At 37.3% G+C, this 21562-nt stretch overlaps 1 protein-coding gene across 7 annotated transcripts in view; it reads left to right on the plus strand.

Moving 5' to 3' along the window:
• GLT1D1 (glycosyltransferase 1 domain containing 1) overlaps positions 1–21562 on the plus strand; it is a 62681-nt gene that overhangs the window by 28294 nt on the left and 12825 nt on the right. For 6 of the 7 annotated variants that reach the window (XM_054219596.1, XM_054219597.1, XM_054219594.1 and 3 more), the window contains 4 exons: positions 7617–7712; positions 8797–8846; positions 15850–15893; positions 16470–16590. In XM_054219596.1, coding sequence (XP_054075571.1) covers positions 7617–7712; positions 8797–8846; positions 15850–15893; positions 16470–16590 — 311 coding nt within the window. Of the gene's footprint in view, positions 1–7616; positions 7713–8796; positions 8847–15849; positions 15894–16469; positions 16591–19579; positions 19808–21562 lie in introns of those variants that run through there. The other variant, XM_054219600.1, reaches the window with a different exon arrangement.

Raw genomic sequence — 21562 nt, forward strand, 5'->3', positions numbered from 1 at the left:
CTATTCCATATCTAAGGGCATTTAATGATTTTTGAGGGAAATATTTCTCCAGATAACTCTTGCCTGTATCTTTAGCAGTATCTGTGAACATCTGTCAAATTCAGGATTCCCAGGACTGAGCGTAAAGAAACAGCATACGCCCTACAATGCAAATTATAATACATTTGAGGCATCGGTGTTAAACATCCTTGGTGATCAGCCCATACATTGTCAACTTATTCTTTAAAATGAAATAGGCTCTTCAGAATATTTCAAGATGTTTTTTCATACAAGAGACTTCTTATGAATATTCTTTGTACCATTTTTTTTTCAGTCATAGAAAAGCCTTAACATTTGGCTCACGTTAAATATAACACCAGTACATAAATAGTCTCTTTGAATCAGTGTAATGGCTTCAAAAAGAATTTAATGGTAGATTTAAGTGAGTGGCGGAGTGCATCAAATACATTTTACTGTGGGAGACTTCCCTCCAGCACCTAAGTGTGAATGGTACTAAACCAAAAGCTAAGGAATCCCAGCTTTTTGTACATTTCATTTGATAGTTTGGGTCGCTAACATAAATAGCAATTGCTAATACAAACTGAGGCAGTGCTGTGAAAGGTTTGCTGTTGTTGTTATGGGTGCAGTACAACCTCAGTACAAAAATCATGGAATTGGTATAGTATTTTTTTCGTAATCCAAACAGCAGACTTGAGAGCTACAGAGGTGATGTTTGTGTAGTATTAGTGTGGTAGCTCCTAGCTGCAGTATTTTCAGTGGCTGGCTGCTAAAACATTTATTGTTTTACTCTACAAAATTGTTTTAATCTACAAAAAAACAGTGTTTTTAAAGTTAATTTGCATTCTGGTTACAGTCAGCTTCACAGAGTTTGTCTTATGTGGATGAGAGACTGTAAGCAACAGTAGTCAAACCAAAAAGCTGAACCAAGTGCAGATTTCAACACAGACTTCAAGAAGACAATGTTTTCAGTATATTTAGTAACTCAGACTATTTGTGGAAATATTACAGCCTTTGTCAGGCTGGAGGTCAGACCAGATGATCAAAAGGTTTTTCTCTGACCTTATGATACAGGAATCTATATACAGCATAAACTTGTTGGCGAGTTTAGATGCCTATCTATAGACTTGAGAGAGACAATGAAAATTCAGGCTTTTGCTGTAAATTGATTGACAGTCTAAGTAGATGTGAAAGCTGAGACTGCTCTTCTCTAACAGCTTAGCTCAAGGGTGGAGCATAGCTACTTCAGATCACAGGCAGGCTTGATGTCATTATACCTTGATGAAAGGCTCCTTTTCATTTCAGTGGAATGTGGCTGAAGCTTGTAAGATGTAAACCCTAATAAACACTTAGACATCATGTGATTAGAAGATGGAGATAACTAACAAAGTCTATACTAATGAACTGAGAAGGCTTGTTTACCCAACAGATAAGACTAAAAACTGTTTTCCTGGAAGGCAACATAGAGTCATAGGATCAGATGCTTATTTGCATTATCAAATATACTTTTGTAGTTTGATTTTTCTACTCTCAGATAATTTCTGCTTCATAGCACAGCTATTTTCAGAGCTTGAAAAGTTTACGTAACCTGTCATGACACAGACAGGGTTTTATAGACGCATTATATTTTCCTAAAGCTATGCTGGAAAAAAAGACCCAGATAAGAAAAATTAAATAGTAAAAGTTTGTGCAGATAATAGCTGACCGTAGAAATAATGATATGATAGCAGCAGTAAAATGTGTTCCCCAACAGATCTGAAAGCATAGAGCTTTTCTGTTGTATGGTCTGTTAGAAATAATGAGAAACAGGGGAAAAAAAGGATTGCTGGAGAATTTTGCCGTCTAATTCTTCTGGATTAGTAGCCCTGGAAATTAACAGGTTTATTCTGTTGTCTTCACAGACACATCAGCAACTCTAGCAATTATTCACTATTGAATGTGAATAGCAGTATAAACACTTTGGATATAGTTCCTAATAATAAGCATTAATAAATGTTTGAGATCTGCAGGTGGTTAAGTGTTGCTGAAATAAGACCCAATTGGGCTAATAATTGTCTAAGTTCTGTGTCATCAGTGACTTAAATTAAAGAAACTGCCGAGTCGGTATGAAGTAAGATAGCATGTTGAAGCTGTACTGCAGTAGGACACCACCGTGGCAAACAAGCCGGAAACCTTAGCTGATCTGAGCAGCTTGTTCTTAATAGTTGGCTTGGGAAAGAGACACAAAATAAAACTCTTGGTGCCAAGAGGCTAAAAGAGCTAATGTATGGTATTTCTGCTGTGTGTAGGGAGATGAACGTAAAGAATAACTATGAATTGAAAGATTTAGAGTATCAAAAATACACGCCAGATTTGGACAGATTTGTCTATGTTTCAAACGCAAGAAAATAAAATAACCATCTTAAAGACTGAAATCTCAGCAATAAACCTATGGATTTCCTTTTGTGGGATATCAGTTAATACTTGCAGATGCACAGGAGATGGATAGATGAACAATTTTCAAAAGTAGAAGACCTGCTGTGGTTCACAGTGAACAGAAATAAAAATGAGAAAGGTTATTCACCCTCACTGTCTTGTCATAGCTTAGATCTTGTTTCTGAACAAAAATGGATGACTAAGCCCAAATAATATGGAATTGGTATTTTTCTCTAAAGGTCCATAGAACACAACCGTGAACTTGAAATCAGGGGTTGGAAAATTAATCTTAAAATCTTTGGTCATCCTTGACCTAATATTAATAAGAAATGTTTTGACTGCAGACTGGTTTTTTTATGTTACTGAAAAATCTTTATATCCTAAATTATAATCTATAGGTCCAATATTGATATACTTGATAAAATGTATTTAACCTCTAGTACAAATTGGATTTTAACTTGTAAAGGAATTAACACATTTTAAGAACTTTGGTTTTGTGAGGTTGTTGGTTCAGGTCCAAAATAATAACTTTGAATGAATAATCACATTGTTCCTTATTATATTTTTTCCTCTCTAGAGATTTTGAAAACATGCTACAAAAGCACAGTAAAGACTTTTAAATAAGAAAAATATTTCTATTTTCTTTATTTGAGCAAGTGGTGAGAAAATGGCTCACTTAAGATGTTCTCAAACTGCTTCTTTACCTCTCAGCAAGCCAATGCTTGATATTACTCATTCACGTAGAGGCCTGCAGCTTTTCAGTAAGATTAAAGATTTGCAGTTTATTTATTTTTACTATACATAGATGATTACTACATTTTTTTCCTGATAGTAGAGGGATGGAGCCAAGTGAATCTGCTATTTCAATATCTGTTTAGGTAACACTTCTACTTATCCTTGCCTTTCTTAGGAAAACAATGTCCTTACTGATGTTTCCAAAATGATTTAGGATTTTGTGTTAGCTCGCTAAGCTCATGTTTTGCTATCCTGGCATCTAAATACAGATTTTTATAAAGGTTGAAGTGTAAACTGTCGTAGTGTGTCATAACAGTAAAATACTTTGATGAGACAAACAGTTATACAGTTTCAGATAAGGGACAAACCAGGAACCAATTAAATCTTAAATAACAAACTGCTTATTTCCAGTGTTCCGTTATGAAAAAGTTTTCCACTTTTAATATACTCCATTCTCTCATTCTGTCTCGCAACTGAAGACCTCAAAAGAGTTTACCAAAAGTTAAACCCAGTGCCATTGTTTCATGTCAAGCAATTATTAAACCTGCTTGTAGATGAATGGGTAAGTCTAGACGGATAAGTCTAGATTTGACAAACTTTCTCTAGGCCACGCCATGACTCAGAATCACAGCCAGCAGGATAACATGAATCCTGAGTATTAATCACATTTCATTTATTAGCCAATATATTTTGTGCCAGCTTCCAATACTATCAACAAATACACTGGCACAGCAGTTGGATACCCTTTTGATCATGCAATTCCACTCTGAAATTTAAGTGCCAGTGCTACATTGCTGTGTTTCAGTTTTGAGCAGTGTAATACCACCTCTGCTCCATCATGGAAAAGGAGTTGCATGACTGTGGGAGTTCCATGTCAGTCTTAATCTTCCGCTGTGTCTGTCTCATTTCAGCTCACCTGCAGTTCATTTGTTACCATCCCTGTGGTCCTGTGTGCCATATCAGGACAGCATACCGTCAAGCTGATGAGAGGAATGAGTTTTTCATAATCCTGTCAATCACTGTTCTTGTTTTGACCTCTCACATCCTGGTAACCAGGTGACCTGCTAAGCAGGCTCAAGACTAGTTATGGCCAGCGTGCAGCTGTTTTTTGTAGATAAGGCCAATGTAACAAATCAGACTACAGCCTTAGACAAATCCTGACAACACATGTTTAAAGGAGCATCTTTTACTGACATTAAACAATTATTTTTGACACTGAAGGAGATGTTGATTACAGTGGCAAGACTTGACTTGCATTTAGCATATGGTGATTCTGAAGGATGGCTGGAAAACATGTACCATGCAGTCTTTTCAGTCTTTTTTTTTTATTATTGCCAGTGATTATGTACAAATCTTTCCATTTTGTATTCTCTTTGCAAAGCCAACAGAGGGTGCATGAGCTAAGGGATAATGAAGCACAGTGTGCTGCTTCAAGTTTTTGCTTTTGTAACACTAACAGAAACGGGGAGAAACAGACACAAGCTTTTTTTTATTTGTTATTTGGGTGTTTGCATGTCATTCAGACAAGATAGTGACGCAGTGAATGTATCAAAAGAGCAAATCAGTTGATTGTGCCATATTGGTGTATTTCCATTTCAGAACGGAATCACACAAGGCAGTAGTATCTTATTACAGCTTAAGTAGCCTATCTGGAAAAGGCAGAATGATAGCAAAAATCCACATACTGAAAGTCTTATTTAAGCTCAAGGAAAACGAAAAAATGTTGTCTTTCAAATACCAGTTTTCACCCAGCTGATGGCTGTAGCTGGTAAGTGCAGCTATTGCAGTTATTCTCTTAATATGTTCCCCTTTTCAGCGTTCTTGTGAGGACAAAGCATACTAAAATGATTGCTTTCTTGCACAAATGGCTACCTTTTTTTGTTTCACTGCAGGGGTGCTAGCAAGGCTTGAGAAAGCAACAGGTGGGAAAACACTGATGCAGGCATCATCTTGATGTGTGAATTTAGCCATTTTCAGTGAATGAGCAGAAAGCTAACAAGATACACAAGTGCTGCTGAAGTTTGATCTTAAGTAGACAGAGGATGAGTAAACTCCCAGCACTAAACAGTGGCAGTGATGCGCTGGTAATGCAATCTTCTCAGGAATGTTTTTATATGCTTCTAAGTGGCTTGAGTGGGGAAAGTCTGCCTGTAAAAATGAACTACGTGATGACTAAGATCTACAGCATACAACAAAATAAAACTAGAACTGATCCTCACTTCACTAAATTGAATGGCAGAGGCAAATCTTTTTTGATTGCCCCTCCTATGACAGCTTTTAGAAATGCCACGTAGGATCCAGTCTGTTGTCTAGTGTACCTGATATCTGCTATTTCAGAAAAGCATAAAAGTGCATAAATTTTCATGATAGACAAATAGGGCTTTGTAAAGTTACATGAAGGGGGATAGTCTGCAGTGAGAGTTCAAGGTTGTGAATGTCTTTTCAAAATAAAGGTCAAAAACGTGGGCTATTTTCATTAATAAATATTATTTTAGGTAATTTCACTAGTGAAATAATTAGACTGTTATTGACATGATTCTTGGGAGAAGTACCTTTAAATGCCACAGTAACTGAAAGGCAAAATCCAAATTACAAAGTACAATTACTGTCTGCGGGGCCAGTTTGCTGTTTCTCTTTGGCGTTAAGGTTTTCGTACAGGGAGCAGAGTGGCAGTAGGACTGCCCAGAACTGGTCCGTTAGGGCTTTTCAGTGTCAGAGCACTTTAAACCTTTATCTAATAAAATGAAAAGACTGAAAGCTATAAGATAGAGACAAGAAGATGTTAAGGGATAAAAAGAAGCAGTTATTTCAAGCATAGCTAATGTTGATTAGGGTCCCTTCCAACCTGGATGATTCTGTGATTCTGTGAGCCCTGTGACAGGGAGCATTTAGAAGTCCCTGAACTGGATTTTAATTTTCAAAGTAATAGCACTTGAGTATATCATGAATCGCCACTCTTTTGATTCTCCCCCTCCCACAAAGTAGAGATTGGATGCAGAGCTCATGTCAATGCAGTTCCTTGACATGAGGGGAGATATTCCCAGCATATTTCTTCCAGGGCCTGGAGCAGACCCTGCAGTTAAGTTATACAACACTCTGAGGAACCATAAGCTTTAAAATCACCTAAGTTTGGGTGATCTTAAATTGCAAATTGGAGCAATTCAGTGGTGCCCTGTAAGCAGCTGAGTTGTTCCTCCAACCCATGGAGAGTGGAAGGGGAAGGGAGGAGGAGGCCTCAGAGGAGGATGCTCTGTGGTGGTCAGCAGCAGCAGATCACCGTGCCACCACAACTGTCCCGCTGCCTTCCTCTGTTAGTCATAACTCCCACAGGCAGTCATTCCGACCATGCAGCATAGTCCTCCTGGTAGCTATGTGACATACCCTGGTGTGGGACCCGTGCACTCATGTCCCACAAACAGCCTGCTGCTGAAGAGCAGCAGCTTGATGCTCCGTGTTGAACTGCCCAGTGTTAGATAATACGTGCCATCCGTCCTTGCCATGAGCTCAATAAATAGGTGAACCGAAAGACAACAAACTGGTTTGTTCAGTACAGTAAATCAAACATGTACATTTCAACCCCTCTAGTGTTTATTAAGTTATGTTGTTGTTATGTGTGTTCATTCAGCAATTTGTGAATTACGTTGTTTTATCGTAAACACTTTTTACCAAAGTTCATCACATAGTGACCCTTCTCCATTAGTATATTCTGAATTAATTGTGCTGTCATAAAGCCAATGGCAACTGCAATATCGTACATCAGATCTTTTTCTAATAGAGCCTACAAAATTATTCTTGTATGGGTTGTTGCTGTGTATTTGCAAGAGAGATTTTCAGTGTTAAAAACTTCCATGTTGAGACTTTTTCCCAAATTATTTTTCAGTTGTGTTTCTTAGCAATAAGGTTAAAATAAATGCTTTGCAATAATTTAACTTCTAGTTAATTATTCTGTAGCAGTCCTGGCATATTAGGGATAGATAACTATGGGACGTTTACCTAATCTTTTATAGCAAAAAGTGTCAGATCAAGAGCTCTAAGCCCTACAGCCATTGATTAACTAAACCTCACAATATCCTTGAAAGAAGTGTTGAGTTATTATATGGATGCAATTTTTTTCTTCTGTGGGTAGAAAAATTAAGAAACGCACTGATTTGTATAGTTGCCGAGTGAGTCAAAGCTGGGTTCTGGTGTTCAAGAATACCAACCACCAGACATTTCTCCAAATCCTGCACATTCACTGCCTCTGGAAATAAACTCCGGTGCCCTATAAAATGATGTGCATGATTAAGTTCTCCACTGAGTTGATTTGAGGACTGATGAAAGAGCAAGAAACAGAGGAGGGAACAATAATGGAAATTTTTCAGAATACACCCTATTTCTGCTTTTATCACTGTATATGTTCCTTCATGAAACAATTTGGAGTGTTCAGCTTTTTTATCTGCATTCAGACTTTTTAAAATTATTTGTTACAGACATTCCTACAGATACAGGCAGTTTACACATGTTTCTTTTGATATGCGGACTTCGAAGAGTCAAAGATCCTCTGTATTTAGTAGATGTATTTTCAGGTAGGTTCCTGCTCTTTGAATACTCTTGTTTTCTCCCTGGATTCAGATGCATTTCTTTTAACGTTTCTAAGTTTGGCATAAGCTGTTTTATTCATTGCAGAAAACTTCATAAGATATTTACATTTAAAAAAAAATGCTCATGTAATCATTGATCTGTTCAACACTTTATTTCTATACTGCGTCTTTTCCAGCCTGCTGGGAATAAGAGAGCATTAAAATCCAAGCAATATTTGATGATTTTACTTGCTGGGAAAACTATTGTGCTGTTACATACAATATTAATGGAAGACAAAAGAAGAGTTCACCTACTTCAGAATAACTTTTTTTATCTTAATGTCCTGTGGCTATTGCACCAATTTGCATGTGTGCTGATTAATATCATTGAAGTTACAAGAAAATTTTACCAGCCATCGCTATGGCTCAGCACTGTAAACTTGGCCGAAGGTTTCTTCTAGTCACGTAGGTGAATGTTTTGCCAGGTTCAATGTGTGTCTGTAAAAGGTTCAGATAGTCCATGCTGCAAATTTAGGCTCCACTATTCAGTTTACTTTTCTAAGCCTCTGCCACTTTGTGACACTTAGTAACAAATGTAGTTTATTAAAGTCAAGTAACTGGTTTTGTTCCATTCTGGTATTGGAAGAGTGACAGATTTCTCTTATGCACACAATAACTAAGTATTAATTGTAATGGCTGCAGTAGCTTCCACACATTTCTTTACATAGGAGAAAAAATTCATTTTGTTTTAGTGGCCAGAGTCACTGCATTCCGTAGAGTATTGTTCTCTTGAGACGATTCAAAATTAATATCTGAGCTTAGTTAAATAGCCCTTGAATCATAAAAGATTGCATGAAGCAGAAATGCTAAATACTAACTCTCAGATACGCTAATCATTTGAATTCTGAGGAGTAATGTGAGGACTGAGCGTGAAATCTGGCACATATTTAGTCTTTTAAGTAGTAATACAATATTTGCCTACTTCTTCTTCGGTCATGCAGCTCTTTACATTGATTTCAGAGAAAGAATGAAATTAAGTAAAAAATTAATAATTTTGATTAACAAAAATGATGTTCCTTTTCCGTTTTAGATTGGCACAGAAAGGACCCCAGTGTCCATCTGGGTATAATTGGACCTGCAGTAAGTTGTTGTTCTAATTTTTATTTTATTTGTATGTTTATTCCTAAATACTTCTGTTTACTCGCATGTGAGATATCACACTAATTCTTTCCAAACTGATCCTAAGTCAGAGGACTTCTGGCTGTTACAGAGACAAGGTGCAAACCTAGCAGTTACAAAGGCTGTTGACGGCAGGCCGGAACTGGGGAAGTGGGAGAGATTCCAGTGCTCTGACTTCCAAAGTTCAGAGTTCTGCTATCAGCGACAAGGCCTCACTCAGCACGTGCTCGGCTTTTGCACTGCAAAAGGGCAAACAGCTAAGAGGGTTTTTTTGAGAGGAGAATGCACTGGGGTAGCCCAACTCTATTCAGTTAGGTTTTTATTAATGCAAACGGTTATCAATACTGAAATAGTTTACAGCAGCTGAAGATTTGTTTTACATATACTGAATTTTTTTTGTTTAGAAGGCTTGGGCTAGTTTTATAAAGGATATTTGCGGCTGGATTCCTATAATTTTATCTTTACCTCAAGCACGTGACTTGGTAATGCTTTTCATCTACTATGGTCTCTTAGAGCAAATTCTTTACTGTTTGATTTGACAAAGAATCAACTTTGGAAGATAAAAAGCATAAAAATATTTGGATTTTAAGATTGGCTTCTGTGGGACAGTACAAAATTTTTTAGATAATTAGAAAGTACTAATGCAAATAAAATATTAGAAATGCCTATTTCAACATGAATAATTTATAAATGAGCCCATCAAATATTTTAAAAGGCAACAGTTGCCATCTAGAAGATTTTTTTTTTAGGAGGTATTGTTAATGACAATTTTTAATACTGTGAAGGTGATATCAGATGCTCATTATCCCTGTTCTTACATCTTCTGTTCAGGTGGAGGGTTGTGTCTTTGTTCCATTCCATTTAGATTTTGATGCCATTTCTGGTAGTCTCAATTCGTACACAATTAACAGTTGTCAGCAGGTGCAAAATGATGCTAGGCTTCTGTCTGACACGAGACAGCAAGGACAGAGCTTGAGCTGACAAATAAAATCTGTGATGTCTTTCACATTTAGAGTCTGAGTGCACTAAAGCCTGGGATACGGATATCTGAGAGGGAAGGTGGAGTTGACTAAAATAAACGAATCAGAAACTAAGTTGCTCTTATAGTCCACATCTCAGATGAAGCTTTGAGTTGGTATCATTCCTTCCAAATGTATATGTGTATTTTAGTAAAAGTGCTGGCCAACATTAATGGGAGATTTCATTTTTTCCCCCCTAAGTCTTAAAAACCCTGTTTAACAAATTTGGAAGTTACAACTTCTAATTCTCTCTTTTCACAACAGGGTCAGTCAGTTAAATGGCAGCTCTTCTGTAATTGCTAACTCTCTTTAGATAAAACGTGCAGTTGGATTGCTGTCTCAAAACGCTGTCATGAGTTTCTCAGCAATGGTTTGCTTTTCATGAAGCACCAGCTCCTGAAAGAGTTGAAAATCAAAACTATCACAGTCATTATTATGAAATAATCCTCTGGTTGTGGAGTAAGGTTTGAAAATGTGGGTTTATGAAGCATGAAACAAGAAAAACTATTGAATCCTCCCAACCCCACCCCATTTTTAAATCAAGTAGCATGATTTTTGAGGAAGTAACAAGACTAAACTCTGAAGAGAGAAGCATGCACCACGTTAGCCAAGTCTGAGTCTGTTCTGAATGCTTAAAAGGGAGTAAAGGGTTGCATAGATTTTCTGCCAGTCTTTTCTAATGGTCTCTTAAAACTTCATGTTTGAGTATCCACCATTGTTTCCAATTATTTCCTCTTTGAGATCTGTCTGATTTCACCTGCAGAAACTGAGGCCTTTGGAAAGGAACAATCCATAAACATGTAAATGTTCTTATGATTTCTGTTAAGTACGGTGCTGAAAAAGTGCAAAACTACAAAACGCATGGTTATGTTCAGAACCATGACAGAAAGATTAATATTTCCTGAATCTCAGTCTAACCAATACCTTACCTAAATATTTGCTAGCACAGTATTTGCTGTGGGCCAGATGCTCAACAGTAGCAGCTGCACTGTAAATTGGGGAGGTAGAGGGGGGAAAGATGTCTCTGAACCACCAAAGTGCTGCTAATTCTGTGCAAAATGAGGCTCGTTCCCACAGCACTGCATGGGGACCATGCGGAGCTGCAGGGAGACTATTCTGCTGCTTCTGCTTCTAGTATGTTACCCATGTCAAGGGAACATACTTTACGCTAAAGTAGCAACGCTAATTGCAGGACTTTTGAGAAAGAAATCAGTTGTGCTACATGTATGTTCATAGCAGCAGAAGTCTTGAAAAGGCAAGCCTTAATCTAACCAGTGGAAAAGGAATGAGGAGGCAGCTGTGTCCTATGAAGCTGGCTCTCGCTGATGCTGAAAGGGTACTAAAAGCTTCAGTGTTTCCTCTGGGTAATGTGTTTGTGTGCCTCTGTAAGTCTCATCTCTGATTCCTCTTCACGTGAGCCTGAAAACTTACAGGCAGTCTGTTTTATAAGAAAATAAATAGAATCTGAATGGACAAATAAGAACTATCTTTCTATTTTCTCATTCAGTTTTGTTCTTTGTAAATTTGGAGACATAGGATTTTATTTTAAAAAGCTGTTTTTACATTTTTATCTCCATTTTTTTTTCCACACTAATACACAAAATGATTTGGAAGTGAACTGGTGTGGAAAGCAAATCTAGAGCAGGTATAATGAAGCTCTGCTTTAAAATCAAAAGATGCACTTGCTACTTCCAGTGAGGATTTTAAACATTTCAGTCGTCTTTTTAAATTTGCTTCACTTTTTCATAACCTAACATCTTTACAGTAAGTTACTAGAAATAACCCCGTGGCAGTACATAGGCGGGATCAAGGACTGAACCTTCTTAAAACATTTAAAAACATATTTCTCCCATAGTACTAAAATATTGCTGAAGGATGAAAATGAGTTTCAGCTCTATTAGTATTTAGCTGTACTTTTCTTATTCATGTTACTTCTCAAACACAAAATCATAAGAAAATCAGTGCCATTGTCTTTGAAACAAGTCATGTTTATTGTGAATATTAAAAAACCCCACATTAAGGTTACATGCATTAAGAATATCAAGAGCAAAGGCCCACATACTATTTTCTGCTTTGCTTCTATAAGATTGTAACCTTTTCCCTGCATTTGCTATACGTGATTGTCTCAAATGGTGCAATCTAAGTGATGTTGCAGGATGGGGTCCTGTATAATGTAAAATTATTAGTATTTATCTCCTCTTCCAGTTTTCCTTTTGTGCATTTTTATAATGAAATTTGAAACAATAGCTAATTTTCAGCAGCTCTATATTCCAAGAATAGAAGCTTATTTTAAAAAAAGTTAAGGCTACAAAACTTGTGTCCAGTTGTTGGGTAACCTCTTGAAGGCCACTTTGTACTCTCTGCATAACTCTTAATTGTTCTTGTAGACAGTACAGATTATTGCTCTGTTTGTAATGATGGTGCTTTCCATTGACAGCTGTTTTGCCCCTGTCCAACTTCTTCCCATGCCTATTGAGAGAATTTGGAATAACTGCCTCCGCAGATGGAGGGACCTGTTGGGTCATGCCTTTATAACGGATGCCCATCTCTTTATAATGGATGGCTGTTACCTACTGTATGTTTTCTGGGCTAATTCTAAAACGAAACAGCTGTTGACACAACTAAACTAAGCAACTAGAGGAAGTCTAATAACCTGCTCCAGAATATCCTGGAGCACAATAATTAGGAAGATCAGATAGGAGACAAAGATACAATTTAAAATTCTTTAGCCTGCTGAGGAATATGAAATTCTGCCAGCTGCAGCCTGAATAAGTGTCCAGCTCACTGAGACATTTTTTAAAAGGTAAGAGCTACTGCTACTATTAAGCTGATAACTCTTCTAATCCCTTGTGTGCTTGTTCTTCAAGAAAATGTCCCTGAAAATGAAACTTTTGTTAGAAATAGTGATATGAGCTGTTCCAAAATGTCTTTAAAAGGTTATATATTTTTCTTTTAGACCTGAAGTTTTGTTAATGTAGATCCTGGTTGCCAAAATGTTTCAGCTGAATTAAAACTGTATTGTTTACAAGTTGTTATTTGTCCCAAATTGCAGTAGTACAACTACATGTTAAGCCAGAAGACATTGAATTTCCTTAAGCATTTAGCGTATGGAAAAGATGATGTAGAATGGCTAAGTTTAGTATGTTTCCAAGGATGTTATATTCCTGGCGCATTTGCTGCAGGCAGATTGTGTGCATTGCAGATGACGGTTGTGTTTTCAGTTGTAGGGGAAGCTTGGTCTTGCTGAGCCTATTCAACAATCGATCAGATGAAAATTGTAATGTGGGGTCACCTGCTGCTGTGAATAAAGCCAATTCCTTTCACACTGATGCTGTCAAAACCCCACAAACCCGAGCAATTGAGAAAATTCTTCCTATCCATAGTGCATCTGCTTGCAGATACAGCTTTTCACTCTCTAGTGCTCAGGGTGATATTCCGACAGAACTTTAAATGTACTAAGACCTGGTTTTCCCTACAAAGTCTAGAGGGCCACAGTAGTCCCAGCATTATAATGAAGATGTTTCTGGACCATTGCTTCTGTCTGAGTTAATTTTTATATGACAGCAATTTAATATAGCGTGTTTGTAGATGATTTTCTACATTTTGATCATGGTAGGCCCTGTGCTTAACAAGCACCTTCATCTTTGTGCAGCGTTTGATCTGTGACTTTCTGCACTGTCAAACATGTCTCAGATGTTTCTTTGCCTGTCAGCAGAGTAGAACTTCCTTAATCGCCTAGCTGGCCCGGTGAGGTGTGGTTTCTTGCTATCTGCCCACTCCCCTTTCCATGTGTCAGCTTATCTCATCTGTTCTGATAGAAACGATTCATACAACGCACGCTGCTTTCCTCTGATTTTTGCTAAATTGATGAAATTTGCAGCTCTCTGAAGGCTCTTCCTCTGGATGGATGACTTTTTGACAAGAGATGATAGGTAACTGATGATCGTATTTGCCTGCTACATTGGTAGGTAACAAAATAAAGTCTGGCAACAAATACTCTACCTGTAGAAGAACTGGATCGTGGAGACATTTTGGGTGGAAGTAACTTACTTTTCTTTTCAGTAGCTTTTTCTGAGACTGGGCTAAGTTCCTAGGCATCCTGCCATAGTCACTTGGCTTTGGAAGCGTTCACATCTTTTCAGTGCATTACCAACTTACTGCACAGCTTATGTTGTATCTAATTTCTGTTATATTGAGCCTGTGGATAGATAACTGTGCCCCCTCAAGTTCCTAAATGTAGCTCAGGGGGATCACTTCTCTAAATCATTGCTACACCCATCCTGAAAGTAATGTTTTGACTGAGTTCTCAGATTCAGGCCAGGCTTCTTGGAATATCTACCAACAGAAGAATACAGGTTAAAGGATTGCTCTGTTTATGAGGCAGATGGCAATTTCAGGGCTTCCACGGATGTAGATGGGATAGAAATTAATATCTTACAAATTTTATGAGTCACAGGCTGTAGTTTTTCTCATCCTTCTAAAGGTAGAAGAGCAAAAGACCATATCCCACTGCTTGTTAAATGACTTACAAATACTCCATTGATTTTAATGGAAACAGGGTATAGTGCCTCATGAGAGGAACTCAGCATCAAAATAGTACTTTGGGGAAAAAGCTGAGAAGATATTTATATAGAAATAGCAATTGTGAAGTTCAGTATGAAATACCCAAGGAACTCGTGACACGACATACTGGTTTAGTGTATGGATCTGTATAATACTCTGTCGCCAGGATCAGGTAGTGCTTCAGGAAAGGGGACTTGATTTTCCCCCCTGCTGTTACCAAAACTACTTTCTTAAGTACTTATGCAAGCCTTTTATTCTTGCATTCAGTAGGAATTCGTTCTTTAGTGCAAGAGTGATTTGCTTGAATCTTTTAATTTATGAAGCCCTGTTTTCATGAAATAATTAATCTTGTGTTCAAAGTACGCTCTCATAGTTATAAAATACATCCTCCTTTTTTTCCAGTCTTCTTTCTAATCAGTTTCTAAAATGCTTTGTGAAGTGTTCTCTATCTCATAATGTGAAAAAAACCCACCAAACCCAAAATATTAACATGCATTAAAAAAATAAGCCATGTTGTTCCCAGTACTTAAAACTGCAGCATGCTGTGCAAGCTATCATAAATTAATCTCATACAGTCATTCAGCCTTAATAAAAAAGTCTAGTTCTGTTCTTCATGTCTAGTTAAGGATTTCCAAGTTCTGTTTATTTCTTTTAATCATGTTAAATTAAAATAGCAGACATAGTTAAGCTTCGTAAATAAACCTGCTGGAGTTATTTGCCCAGCTGAGACAACTTTTTAATAACTCTAGCATGCCTTCATGTTAGACTATATTTTAGAATTTTGTGTTTATTAGTTTTCAAACAAACGTTTCTGTCAGTGCGTAGCATCTGTCTGACTGTCTCAGTTCACGTGCGGATTGCTTCCTGTGCTAAAGCCTAAAAGTTCCTTTCCTTCCGCACTCTGGTTGTCCTCACTCAGACGGTAGGTTGTCAAATGGGTCATGTGAATCATGTTAGCCTTAGCACAGTCATCTGAAAACAGTCATTCATCTTAAGTAGATCTCGCTCTAATTAGAACCTGCAGCCAGAGGGATGTCAGGGGAGAAGAAATGGAACCTCCCCTTCTGACAGTGGCCCAAAGCTACGCTGCATTACAGGAGTCACTTAGAGGTTTAGAGTGGAGTAGTCAATTCTGCGCTACTCTGCGCGCCCCCCCCTGCTGGGCATTCGAAGTGCCAGTCACTCGCCAGAGCGTTTGTCTGAAGAGTCAAATGTAACAACCAAGTTACAGATCTGTGGTATGATTTTAAAGCTCAGCACATTCATGCGTTTAAATATTTTAGTAAAAAATATGCTAAAATTTATTTTTCTTTTCTGCATATTTCAAATAGCGCTACAGTGCTAAAATAGTGCCATATACCTGTGTGTGTATTCCTTTCTAGGTTGATCCACTTTTTGCAAGTGAAATTAAAGAAAAAGTTAAAAGGTAAGAAGTTAATATTAAACTTTTTATCTGCTCCAAGTGAAAGGAGTTGTCTGACCAGCTTTTTAAATCATGTGTGTAAATGCTCTTTTGTATATACAAATGCACAATACACGCACAAGTCTCCATGCCTAACAGATGTGTGCCGATTGTTTCGTATGTAACATTCTCAGACGAGGTATTCTACACGTGTTAAATTTTAGAATAACTAGGAGATCTCTTCATGTTTTCTGTTCAATCATATCTGATTTAGTGTGATTTATATTTATTATTCTTTCGAGTCTTTTCATTCTTTCTTTCATCCTGGATTTGCATGCTTGCTGTTGGTGGGTAAATGAGTAGATGGACAAGATAACCTGTATAGCTTTTTTCTGTCCCTGTATTGAGTTTATAACTGCATTTATAGATAGAAAGCTAACGAGAACGTGGTAAAGTGGCTTGCCCATGGGCAAGCGATTTTTAGCATCAGAACCATGCCTGAATTGCTCTGACCACCTTCCATCATTGCCCTAAGTTTTAGGAAGAATTGTTAGAGCACATTGTTAGGAGGTGTCCTATTTGTGTGCACTTTATTTCTAGGGCACCTGGAGTACATTTATTACGGGAGATGCCACAAGATGATCTTCATGCTGCTATGAAAAGGTGCTTTGCTGTGGTGAATAGCTCCATTTCAGAGGGGATGTCTGCTGCAATTCTGGAGGTAATTGCATGTTAGCGGTAAGGTTTTTCAGTGAGGTTACAGTGAATCTGAAATCACCTTTTATCACTGGAAATGTGTGTCAACATTTCATGTCCATGTTTCAAAGCTAGTGAAGACAAAACTAAAATATTTCTTTTTGCAAGTGTTAGTAATTAAGGTTTTCTTCCCTTGAACTGGCAGTTTTTTATGCTTTCTCTATTTTTTTTTTAAAGGAAAGAATGTAATTTTATCAGTCTTGTTAAATTAACAATACAGACCTGAGATAGAAGAATCATTCTGATTTACTGGGGTTGTCACTGTTCTTGATTCAGCATCCACTTCCTTATGTTTCTAGAATAGACTTTCATTTATTTTTACATCCATTCAAAAAGCAATCTAAGAGCTGTATTTGCTTATTTAATTCTGAAATGATTAATGAATGAGTGACACGCTTGGTTAAATTTTTTGCCATCAGTATTGAAAATTAATAACCGGGTTTGTTTCATACCTGTCGAAGTAGGGCACTGCTTAGTATCAAATGCTTTCTAGGAAAAAAATAAATGTACTCGAAGTGTAAGTTCTTTGGGCAGACGCCTTTTACTATTCCATTTTTTTTGGCAACTGCTGAATGTTGGTTCGTGATGGTCTCAGAAGATCATAGAAACTATTACATGATTTGTATTAGTGAGCCTCTTATTTCTGTTTCTACTGAGTAAGCACGTGTTGTGTTTCCAGCATGCTTTTCTTCCAAACCGCTGAAAGCCCTTCATAAGTAAGAACTAAGTGAGCATTGTAAGAATTATGAACGTTAGGTGATGGTAAGACAGCAAATAAGTGTTTCCTTTCTAAAACGCCAGTGCTCAAAGGTGGAAGCAGATGCTGTTTCACAGCAACAATACTTTATAAACAACAATTACTACAGATTGTGACATTTCCAAAGTTATCAGTGTGGCAGGCTAGACAAATTTTGTATGTTCGGTAGTTGAGATGAAATGGAGTGTACCAACACAACACAGCCACAATTAAGTCGGTGACTCAGAGGAGTAGAAGTTAAGTAACTGTCACCTCCTCTGCACCAGTTACATGTTCACTTCAGGACTACTCGCGTGGCAGTTGACCAAAAATCAATGTGATTTACTTCCTGAGAGTGTCAGTGAGTTAGAGATGGGGGAAAAAAGCGGGAGGGGGAAAGCAAACCAGAAAGACTTTTAAGAGACACAGCATCTGCAACAGAAGTGCAAGTGTGCTGGATACAAGTTGTTACGCAAACTCAGGAGTGATGGGACAATTGATACAGTTTTCACCAAAATTTTCCCATCAGATTTGTGCAGTTAAAAGGTGCTTTCCTTAGCTTTTATCAGAAGAGGGAATAATCTTGTAAGTTTAGTGTCTTAACAAATATGTGGTAACTCAAAGCAAAAAGATAATACTATTTTACTTCAGATGTAACATTGAGCCTGCTTCAGGAATTATTGATTTTTTTTCTCTCCTCTTTTGAAGTTACAATTCTGATAAGTTTTGAATCTGATAAGACTAAATCAACAAGGAAAGGGTTTTTTTCCCCAAGCTCTTCTCTGTGTGGCCGAACTATTCAGTTATTCTACAGGGCTGTTAAATAGTCAGATACCACCTGATGTGGAAAGCTAAAGTTGTCCCTTTAAGTTTCCACTACGCAGTTATGTTAAGTAATTTATTCCCAACTCATACCCAGACCTATCAAAAAAAAAAAAAGAACCTTCTCCAACAATTGTTTTTCTCACTGAAAATTACTACACAAACAGAATAGTAAATACTATCTGTTGTATTTCTCTTCTTTTGCTAAGAATTAAAAGATTATTCTGGCAAAAGAGCATTCTATGGGATGTTTCTTCCATTTTGGTGTTTTTCTTATATCAGAAAAAGTATACATGAGGATGAATAATCAAGAAGTATTTTAGTTTTCCATGCTGAATTTATTTCTATATATATATGTATTTACATATATATATATGTTAGATTAGTTAGGATTACTTTTTTATCTTAGGTGCAGCTATGCATATCATGTCCTAGGCTAGTCTTATGATTGATACATTTAATTCTAGTAAAGACATTGCTAAAAAACAAAGTTAATCAACATTTAATCTGCCTTTAAATCTTAATCTGTCTTAATCTGAGTTTGACAACTAAACATGATAAAATAAACTGGCAAATCACCATAATGGAAAAATTTGATTCTTTCTTCTAAGTGTTAGACTTGGCCTCTGGAAGGCTGTGAGCTATTTCCTTGCGCATGGTAACTTCATAAAAAGAAGAGAAAAAGATCCTGTTCTCCTTTCTTCTGTTACTACATTGGTGGAATTATTTCAAACCTAATGGTCAGCTTTGATTTGTGCTCATGTATAATCATGTGTTGAAAATAAAATGCAGTTTCAAATATTCCTATTTAAAATTCCTATTTAAATTCCTATATATAGGAATGCAAAAATTCCTATTTCCTTCTGGAACCCTCTCTTCCTACCTTGCTTTTCTACCAGAAATTACCAGTAGTAGGAGAGAGTCAGCAGATGAGCAAACACATGAGCTTTTGAGCCGTCATACTTCAACATTTTACCACTACCTGTTTCATTTTATACTGGTACACCAGGATGGGAGCAGGTAGCTGAAATACCTCCCATAGTTTCTCCAGTAAGACACTTCTGATGTGGTGCTGCCCCTTGAACTGCTCCGTCAGGCACAGTGCTCATGTGGAGGGGCACGGAGCATCCCGAGGGCTTTGCTCTCGCAGTCCCACATTCAGGTCAAAGGCGGGGGCTATTGGTGAGTGAGATGGGAGCCCGTTCCTGCTCTCCTTTTGTGGTAGGTATTATGTTGCTGCAGCTACTCTATACAGTTATCTAAGAATTATTAAAAAGAACTGTACAAAAGGCGACATATTCTTGTTTGGAAGTTATGATCTCCTGCAGGGAGATTCTCTTCACAGGGAGAAAAAATAAATCTATAACCATAGGTGTAACCCACTGCTTTTCACCAGCCTCAGTCCTGTATTGGCCTTCTTGAAGAGTGGAGGAAGGAAAGTCTAATCTCTGAACTGGTAACTCATAACTTGGAGTTTGTCGTGGAGGTCATGTAACAGCGATAAAAAGAGCTGGCACGCTTTCAGAAGCCTGAGCCACGCTCGTTCAGGTGCGTATTGGCTACAAGCAAATGCAGGTGTAAACTGAAATCTTGCATTATAGGAAGGAAAGTCTAATAGACGTGGCACGGCTCCAGTCCCAGCTGAGTCAGGATTTTCTGCAAGTGGAATTAGGTCTTTAGTTATCTCTTAAGAAACTACCTGAAGCTTGCCCTTTTTACTACCTCACACCTGTTTGAATTCATCTAAAGTTATAAGGGTTTTGGTATTGTATGTCTCTTTACTAGGCAGTTGTACAGTGGGATTTGATGACATGCTTATAAAATATCCTACTGAAAAAATCTCTCAGAGGAAGTGTCAATCTAATCAAGTCCCTGCTTGAGATGGCCAGCAGTAGGAAGGGCCATCTGTTAAGATCTTGTTAAATTAATAAGGCAGAAAACTCTGTATAAAATCTTTTGGTCCTAGGCTGGAGAAAACATCTTGCTTGAATTTGGAAATGCAACTTGCATTCTCTTGAAAGCTCAAAATTTAATAAAGTCATGAATCTGTAAACAGTATTTTAGTATGAGATAAATATATAATAGGTAAATGAGATAAATATATCATCATATCTATTTCAACCTGCTTTAAGGTATGAAAGAACTAGAAACCATAACTAATTACTTCATCATCACTACTGATATCTCAGAGATTTTGCCATAATGGATCTATTTTCTGTTTGGCATTTGAAAAACAGAAAACAAGCATTAGAGCAAGCATTTAAAATACATCTCTTCCTCAGAAAGCTCAGGAATTCTGCATGTTCCTGGGTGTGTGATGGCGAAACAGGCCTTACTACTGGAAAATTTTATGTGCTCTTTGTGTAGTTGGAAATAAAAAGGTTTTGACTCCAGCACCATTTCATCAGAGTACCTTTTCTGTGCTCTCAGGAGTATTCCAACTGTTGTAAAAATCATTAGATTGTTACACTTTTACAAAAACCATAGCCAATTAAAAAAAAAAAATCATCATAGAAAAGGGAGATGGCCAGACTCTGTTCTGCTGTAGGGCAAAATCCAGTCGTAGACAACATGTGAAGTACAGACCTTGAAGGAATGTTATAGAGCAGTAAAATTGACGAGGGGCCAACAAAATGATGCATAGGCTTGGAGGAAGAAAATGAGGGACAATCAAGAAGACAAAATAGTAAATAAAACCTGCATTTACTCTATAAGCCCTATACTGCTGGTTAGAAATGCTTATTGTGTAACATGCTTCTAAAGCTGAAATTTACACCCTGCATCCTTCTGATATGGCGTTAAAACACATTCATAGTCAGAATAATGTAACAAAACAGATGGCCAATGAACTAAAATGTTATTTTATGCTATTATTTGTGGAACTTAGGTCAGTAAATTATACATATTTTCAACAATGCAAATTATTCTTTTTACTGCTTAAAAATAGACTAAGCATCTAAATTAAATTCTAAGCCACTTCATGCAGTAATTATTTACAGCCCAATCCATTTGTTTAAGGCTAGCTGGTATAAAGCCAGCCCCTCATCTTATGTATTTGGCCATCTGTTCTGTCTTTCAGTAGCTATAATTCATTGGTACCTGTGTGTTTTGGGACCTGTAAGTTTTCATATGTAGCAGTTACTGCTCTCCAACTCTATGAGACAGAACAAATGTCTCTCCCTTTAGAGTTCAGAAATTACAGAAAATGAAATATAAACTTAGTGATCAACTTCAATGAGTCATCAGCTGTGTAGCATTCAGAAACAGAAGTGAATGAACATATCTTGTGACAATTATTTTTTTTTTAAATGTGTGCTACAGTCCAACCCGAACTGCAGGACAGCAATACTCTGCCAGCCTCTGCGCCCACACCGTTAGG

The sequence above is a fragment of the Rissa tridactyla genome, chromosome 13, assembly GCF_028500815.1.
Source record: "Rissa tridactyla isolate bRisTri1 chromosome 13, bRisTri1.patW.cur.20221130, whole genome shotgun sequence".
Lineage (NCBI taxonomy): Eukaryota > Metazoa > Chordata > Aves > Charadriiformes > Laridae > Rissa > Rissa tridactyla.